This window comes from Phalacrocorax aristotelis, chromosome 5 (assembly GCF_949628215.1).
Source record: "Phalacrocorax aristotelis chromosome 5, bGulAri2.1, whole genome shotgun sequence".
Taxonomy (NCBI): Eukaryota; Metazoa; Chordata; class Aves; order Suliformes; family Phalacrocoracidae; genus Phalacrocorax; species Phalacrocorax aristotelis.
Genome location: NC_134280.1, coordinates 60,903,021 through 60,911,757, shown reverse-complemented (window position 1 = coordinate 60,911,757; position 8,737 = coordinate 60,903,021). Strand labels below are relative to the sequence as shown.

The following is an 8,737-nucleotide window of genomic DNA, read 5'->3' as shown; positions in this document are numbered from 1 at the left end:
AGAAAAATTCCTGCCTGAGATCAAAAGAACTACAGCTGCAAAAGGCCTGCAGTTGAGGACAAATGCTTTAATTAAACACAGTGAAGCAGAGGGGGCAAGCAGTCCCTCTGGAAACAAGTGTTTACAAGTGAGCATGGAGGGGCACATGGACGGTGCAGAAAATACGAACAAGTAGAGCATCAAGTTCTCTCTGGGTCAGTTCAAATGAGCCTCTATTCAGAGGAACCTCTGAGCCTTTTTTGTTCTCTCCTTATGGAATCTGCTGATTTGTGCTTTCCTCTTACCTGAACCCTGTGTCCATCTCCTGACCAACTTCTTAGGGAATCCTGTGAAACTGCTGATGAAAAAAACAAGCAAAAGCTTCTAGAAGAGTAATCAAGAAGACGCAGCAGCAAACAATCCTGAAAACCCCACAAACAGAACTGGAGGCAAGCTGGACAGGAAGACAAACAGCAGTTTAAAGAGATGGCAGCCCATTCTTTCATCCTCACTTGCGGCCCAAGTGAGCTTGTTCTTCACCTAACTGCAAAGCCCCAAGCAGTTAGTGTACAGCAGCTGTGTCTTTTTTGCAGCACAACATGCTAATAACTACCTGTTCTCAACTCCCCCACCTGGGTTTCTAAGAAGGTGATCTTAAAATAGAAGCCACCCAATGTTTCATAGGTGGGAAAAGAAATTAAGAGAAAGATGTCCTGTAAACAGATTTCATGCTTCAAAGATTACAATCATTCATCAAGACACAAGTCATCATCTTCACTTGTCATGTTTTAATACCTTTCTAACAGAAAAGGCAAAAAACATTCTGGTGTGGTAACAACACCTCAGGATTTAGAAAGGGTGTTACTTTAAGTATGCAGATGACATTGGCTTTCCACTTAGCATGGTTTTTCTGATTTTTTTTTTTAAGTGCCTGAAGAGATGATCCTTTCAGGCGAGCTATCTTACCATGTCACCACATACCCAACTTACCCTAAAAGGTGCCTCACATAAAAAGGTTAATTACTAAACCTGTATGCCAAACACCTGTAAAGCTACCATGAGTGAAGGGAGCATCTGTTTCCAGATTCAGCTTCTATGCCAGCTACGCTGATCACTGCTGGCACCAGGGTAGTAACTCCTGACATTTCAACAAAGGCAAACAAGCACAAAACCCAAGAGTTTCCAACAGAATGACTAAAGTGACAAGCCTGCATTTAATTCTAAAACAAAGTGCCAAGAACAACTGGCTGATTTTTTTTTCCATTTGCTTTCTGGTCTTAGCATTTTTTGCTTACCGGAGTTACAGTAAAGTTCTAATTTGAAGCAAGGTTTTTTGACAGGAATTAGCACAACCTTTAAAGAGAAAAGCACCACCTGCTTATACATTCTGTGGCTCTGAGTTTTTTCAGTACTTGTCTATCAAGGCTGATTAAAAGTATTTTAGCTCCCTAATTCAGACATAGCTAGTATTTCCTACCAGTACTTTCCTCTTCCTCTACAGTAATAGTGGAGACTGATAAAACAGTAAGGTCACTTCACATTTAAAAAAATGGAACTGTTCTCTGTCTCTCTCTAACCAAAGCATTGCTAGAAAGAAAGCCTTCACAGAATACTGTTGGAATAAAAGGCCCTAAAATATCCTCAGCCATCTAACGTTCTGTAGGATTTCAAGTCACATTTCATGCTCTTTGAACTCACATATAGGTGCTAAGCACCTATGGGCTCTGAAATACAGAAACCAGCACAGAAGTAGCTAATTCATCTAGAAGGTGACTTACTAGGCTAAGTGCAGCATATTCCTATTAAAAATGGATAGACTTGGTTTTAAATAGGAGTCACAAAGAGTGGAAGTTACCTTGCCTGTTTTTCTTTCCAAATCAAATATTTAACATAGGAAAACCACAGGTGTCACTGACAAGGAAAGATTAGTGGTGGCTTAAAACCACGCACATGGATTGAAAAGTAGTGAGACATGCTCTGCTCACTAAATAACCTTACAAGCGCATAATTTAGACTGATACTTGTCACAGGACAATTAGAAGACTTTCATTTGTTTCCAAGAAGGGGAATTTAGATATCAGGGAAATAGCCACTTGGGTTTTTTAAGAATGTCACAGTACCTGGCATTAATAAAGCGTTTACAACCAAAGCCTACAATCTGCATAGTCAAATCCAGAGCTCTGGTCTTCCTTTTAAAAAAGCCCCTTCAGCAAGGGGAGATTAAACCTAGGACCCAAACATGGAAGCAGCCTACTGGATTGTCACTCTTGCAACATGAGACACAGGAAAAAGGCGATTATCAAGTCCTACAATAGATCATGTTTAGCTGATTATAGACAATTTCTCTGCCAGCAAACAGAATGCTGGCGGAAATCAGTTTATGGGTCCTCCACTGTTGTATTTGGAAGAGAGCTTTCACCTGCAGACTTGGAGAAGGTTGCATTAGCACTCAGAATAGCATATGTTGTTAATTCAGTTACTCAGTAAATGCTCAGCAACTTGGAGGATTGTGCTGCTTTGGCCTGATGCAGACTTGAATCCTTACCCTAGTTACTAGGCATGAGATTCTAAAAGTGTGTGCTGTGTGCTTTATGCAACAAATAGCAGGTCTCTGACCTAAATTGGGAGAACCTTTATGAAACAGGAAAGGCAAGATGGATTTGAAAGATACAGGCAAACAAAAAACTAGTCTCTCTCAATGTAAAAGTAACTTCACACAACTGGAGAATCATACTGAACTATTAACTTAAGTACAACTTAAAAATTAAGCATATCAAATAAAAAGTCCTTGAAGGAACATGAAGAAATTGTACAGCATAGCAAGTGGATCAGGAAATTTCCATTCTTCAACTTCACTTGTAAGATTTCTATCCTATAAATTGCAAAGAAAACCTCGTCTTCCACAGACTCTACGAACTTTCATACACCATCAGCAATATTCCAAACAACTCGTTAGCTGCCGTCCCCCTCCAAATGGCATCTGAATCTTTAACCTGAATAAGCACTGCCCGGGAGAGTATGTTAAGTGAGAAGTGCTGGGTGACAGACTTGCTCACTTAGGCTCAGAGTGAACTTCTTGTCTGATTTATCTGTTTGGACCTCAAGCTTTACATACAACGCAGATCATGAGCCACATGACACAATACGGTGTCAATACACACTCAATTCCACATACATGCTAACATAAGAACAAATATTAACAATATTCAGCCTGTTCCCATAATTTAACCATTTCCTTTCATTTCCACAGGTCATTCTCTCCCCACTCCACAATATGACTGCTTTTGAGAAGTCCCTCCTTACTTTAAACATTTGCCTTATGATTCTAAAGCATACTGAGAAAACTCTGTAATAGAGGAAATCAAGCCTAACTTTAGATTCTTCAATTCCATCCAAGTTAACGCCTAAAAGAGTAACAATTTGTGTCCCTAGACACCCAGTTCTGGGATAATTTCATCAGGAATGAAGGACAGGATGAGATATTGAGTTTCGTAAGTATAAAAACATTCCACTACATGATACTGTCTTGAATCTGGATTAAGGCTGACATGATACATAAAAGTTAACAGTGGCCAAGTACTGAATAATTTTTACTTAAGTGGTAAATCAGATATTCTTGTTTCAGTCAAACACACACAACTACTTTCCGACACTCCTGGTGGTAGACTGAATTGCTGTTTCTACAGTAGAGATAGGGCATAGACAGACGATGTATGCCCTATCCTTCCATATGAGGCAAGGAGAATTTAAGATTTAATGTTCTACATCCCACAAAATTTTAACCAAGTGGTGGTTTTAATGTTTTCATTTCAAAGAATCTTATGGTAAGTTCATACTTTAGTTTTTTCATTTGCTCATAAAGAGGCAAAAGAGGCCTTGCTTCTACATGTCAAGATATTAATTTTTTCAGGAGCAGTAGTGGCTACAGAATTACCATCCTGAAAGGTATAACAATTCAATTAGAATGAAATTAAAGGCTTCTGGTAATAATCACTATACTTGCAGTTAATAGATATAACTGAAGCAAGAGAAAAAAGTCCCACCGACCTTAGCTAGAGCCCACAGCTCTAAGCATTCCAGTTCTATCAGTACATCAGTATGTTGGAGCTTTTGCTTTTACCAATTAGTCACGCTTTCTCCTGCCTCTCACAGTAAGAATAAAAGCTGCTCAAAGACATCATTGTTCCATATTCCAGAAGAGACTGTTGCATAATTACTAATTATTTATCAGTGAGTCATATTTGTTGCAGAGCAGAGAAAGCCAAAGTGAATGTCAACTCTGCCCCGAAGAAAAGTACTAAGATCACATTAAGGAGCAAAGCATTTGTAAGTATCTTGAAAGTAGAAGCAGGATTAAATTTAGTGCGAAATGGCAGAGAAGCAGCTCACAGTTGCTTAAGTAACCTTTAACTTGCAGTCATCTGCAGACAGGAAGGAGGACAGTTGTCTGAAGAAGCTCTGAAGAACACTCTAGAAGAGTACGAGAAAACCCAGAATTTGAAGTGAGACCTATCAACCTTCGCTTCTAAATTTATGATGCTACAGCACATATTAAAAATAAGAACAGACAAGTCACACCGGCTCCACTGGAACTATTCTACAGTTTCTAGCTATTTACTCAAACACACAATGAACATCACAAGACTAGACAAAATAAATTGTACATATTTCAGCACAAGATTTACAAACAGCAAGAATACACTTTAAAGCAATTCACTTACATTTCTCCAGAGCAGCCATTCTTTGGTGACTTCATTTGTTTTAAAGGATGCTCAGCAGATTGTCAAATACGTGAAAGTATTATGAAAAGTTATATTTCCCAGCTCTGTACAGGGTACTTCTCAGTTCCAAGTTACTTCTATAAACCTGTTCTTTGTTTTTGAAGAGGGTATTATGTAATACTGTACATGAAGAAAGGGCAAAAATGTTTAAATGCGTGCAATACATAAGGGATAACATCCTAAAGCTTTCTTCCTTACTTCCATTTTTGAATCAACTGAATGATCTACATTTGGATTTCTAGAACTGTGCTAAAGTGATAAAACTGTGATAAAAGGAAGAATCCATGAAATCTGAAGATTCCAAGAAATCAAGATTAAAAGACAAAACAAGGCATTTTGGTGATGCACTAACTTAATGCTACCTTTTCCTCCCTCATCACAACACATAGATGCTACAAATAGCTGTAGTTGCTTGCAAGTCCTTGAAATGTAGTCCAAAAGTTACTGCAAAATGAAAGTATCCTTTTAAGCCATATGAAAAATTACCCATCTATTTAAGTAAATCTGAAACTAATACTAGAAGTGAACAGGCAGTGATAGTGAGGAGGAAACTAGCTGACATACAAGAAAGTCACCATGACCAAGCATACCTCACCATGCGTTTTGACATCACCCCATGAAGGTTTAGACTGTGGGGGTTTTGTTTGTTGTCTTGTTTGTTTTGTGATTGGGAAGGTTTTTCTGTTTTGATTTTTAAAAAGCAGTATTACTTGTTAACTTGATTTTCAAGGTTTCTCCCAAAGGAAAGAGCATGCTCATGTATGTTAAGAGGCATTTACAATACCAGTTATTTTCCACGAATCAGACTAAAACCATGCAAAAATACAATAAACACTGTAACACTTTCAAGGGATTTGTTTATTTTTGGTTTACAAACAAAGGCACCCAATATTTCTGTTTGTCTTATAAAAGCTCACAGATTTAGCATTTGTTTCCAAACATCTGTTCCTACAGCAGAGAAAAACATTACAGGAAAATGTAATTTTTTTCCCAGTCCCAAATTTAGATACCAGCAACCATTAAATGATCATGTTGTTTCAGACTGCTCTTCCTATTTAACCAACTGGAATACCTCCTGTAACTTGCTAGTCAGTACAGTGAGTCTAGCTTACTGTATCAAAATATAGTTCCAGTATATTTTTGATCAACATCTGTTATGTGCAAACACTGGTATGAAGAACTGCAAGAGAATAGGGTTCTGATATAGAAAACCCCAGTAGTTTCAGATAGAATTTCACAGACTGACCACAGGAAGTGACAAAACTAATGTAATAAATGTGACACTGAATCTATTGTCAGTTAAATAGGATGACTGATGAATTTGTGTAAGATATCAATAGTGCACTGAACCACGGTCTCCAAAGAGGGGAAAAAATTTGGGTTTCTAAATTGGCAAATGTTGAAAAGGTAGAGGTTAAATATCCTTGCATGTAAAGTAATCCTTTTCTTCCTTAATTATTCAAATGAATAAATTTCTAAGCAGTGTTTTGGACCAGAAATAATCAGTTGATTGGCTTCATAGTTCTTAGTACTAACAAATCAACATTAAAAGTATCATGTATAATAGTTATAAACAACCAAAATTCAAGCGAATTGCTTCACTTTCAGAAGAACTGTTTTCAGAATATGATGTATTTGTCTTTTACAAACTTCAGCCACATGCCAACATGGGAAAAGGGGTGTCACTGGATAGTAGGCACCTCTGGAAAAAGTCTACAATGCAGGAATGCTTAAGCATACTTCCAGGTCTGGTAAGATACTTAGGGAGGCAACTAAAAAAGTAATACACCTAATGTATTTGTTAAAGTGGAACATCTTCGATCACAGAAGCAGTGATTTATTTTCAGCCACAGTCAGAGGTCTCTCACACAAGGTGTGGTCCTAGACCATTTAGGCTTTTCATCGCTAGCTTTATATATACACAGGTCATTTTAAAAAGGAATTACAGCTTAACTACTTACTACAGAATATTTAGCTTCAGCAAGGAAGCCAGTATCTTTTCAAAATGAGATATACACCTGCATGAAAGGTGCTCTCCTTAAAGTAAGAGTTTTCACAAGAATAGCAAAGTAAGTTCTTTACATACCTAATTCAAATTGGACAAAACACTACCAAGGGCAAGTACAATGTAGCTTTTTTGTAATTAAGTCACTCTTTGCCTTTCCAAGCAGATTCAAGAACATATTCATTAGTATAAACTGATTTTAATGAACAAATACTGGGCAAAGGTCCTGGTCAGTGCATCAATTAGAGGAACATTAACAGCGTTCTTGGATAGAATTCTGTGCAGCCAAAATTTAAAGGGATCTTCATGTATTGCCTTAAACAAGGATTCAATCTTTTCTTACAACTTGCTATTTTAACAAATGTTTTCTCTACTGAAATGAAGTAACAAGCAGAAAAAAAACAAATTTCTTCAGACTTATACATAATAATTTTAAGTTAGTGGAAGAATTGTTAACATAGTTTCATTTTGAAGCAAGATGCATCTTGCTCTGCTTGCCCAGTGAAGTGAGGGGTTTTACTGGGGCAGGGATGAGAAAGTGTGCTTACACATTGTGTTGTCCATACATCAAATTTCATAGCTCCGAGATTTAAAAAAATTATTAATTCATGAACTATTTACTAACATTGCTTAGAATTTAAGAACAGGTATATCTCTTAATGAAAGCCTATAGTTTGTCCAATTATTATTACCAGTAATATAAATAGCAACTAAGCATAATAAATTCCTTTCAAATACATTTACCTTTTGAAGTCAGAAGTGTAACAATCAAGTGCTGGCTTTGTGGTCTCAAAAATCATTAAAAAAGAGGACAGTCAATGAATTTATTTTTGCACCCCTCAGGGATGCATTTCCTTTTATCTAGTCAATGGTAGGATCAATTCTGCTTTCAGAGAAGCAAATTGTTCATGCTGACATAAACGCAGGTTGGATGCAGCCAGTTTCGAGCACAGAACTGAATAAGTGCACTCTGAAGACCAGAGCGGACAAAAGGCTTTTCAGTAATTAAGGAAGGTTGTTTGGTTTTGGATATTTTTTTAAATTTGCCCTTCTTTTAAAGCAAAGTAGGCACCATTGTTGCACCCCTACTTAGAGAAGGGAAGAAGTGGCGAAAAGTAAAGACCAATTACAGAAGTCCTCAAATAATTTTTTTCCCTGGAGATCCACCATAATTTGTACACTTTTGCAACTTGTAAAACCCTTTGTAATTTAGAAGAATTTCAAATAAATAGGTCTATAGCAACTAGCCACTACTAAGTCAATATTTATCTTGCTCAATGTGGAGTAAAACTTAGAAGAAAAATCACATTAAGGCAGATTTCAAACATGTTCCACATTGCACAGTTATGTTGGTCAGTGGTCTAAAATGTTTTCCCCAGGTCAAAGGGTTAAAGTTACTTAAATGCTTGTCTAATGCCAATTCAACCTGGCACTTGACCATTTTATTTTCCTCTGTTTCCAGGAAGATACACAACTAACATCACAAATACCATACCGTTTATTTCGGACTCCATTTTAAGATGAAATTATGCTTTTACAAAATGTGAGATGACTACATGTTACAGGCTTTGTGCAGTTAGACCACCATATGCATAGATGTCCTAATGCTAAATTCTCTTCTTCAGTATCTCATCGTACTGGAGGCTCTGAAGTACGAGAGGAACTTGTAACACAGACTAACCACAAAGTACCAGATATTTCTTGCCATTTGTGATCTTGCAATAAAGATGCGCCAGATCAGGATCACAAGAACTGTATTGAAGCCATAGCGTATATTCCTTAACCTAAGGAAAAATAAAAGAAATAATTAAAACCAATGTACCAAGACTTACAGGAATAAAGAACACAGGTAAAAATAACTTCTAATTTAGAGTTTAACTTGTTCATCTCAGGATACATTATGAGTGGTATTAAGTGAATGATAGAAGTAAGCTCTAAGTGAAGGGCCAAACAGAGAAGGCTTTTCCATAGT

At 37.1% G+C, this 8,737-nt stretch overlaps 1 protein-coding gene across 2 annotated transcripts in view; it reads right to left on the bottom strand.

The window, feature by feature from the left end:
• Nucleotides 1-5,597: 5,597 nt before the first annotated feature.
• FAR1 (fatty acyl-CoA reductase 1) overlaps nt 5,598-8,737 on the bottom strand; it is a 39,214-nt gene continuing 36,074 nt past the window's right edge. For both annotated transcript variants that reach the window (XM_075094880.1, XM_075094881.1), the window contains exon 12: nt 5,598-8,549. In XM_075094880.1, coding sequence (XP_074950981.1) covers nt 8,387-8,549 — 163 coding nt within the window. In that variant the 3' untranslated portion in view covers nt 5,598-8,386. The remainder of the gene's footprint in view (nt 8,550-8,737) is intronic.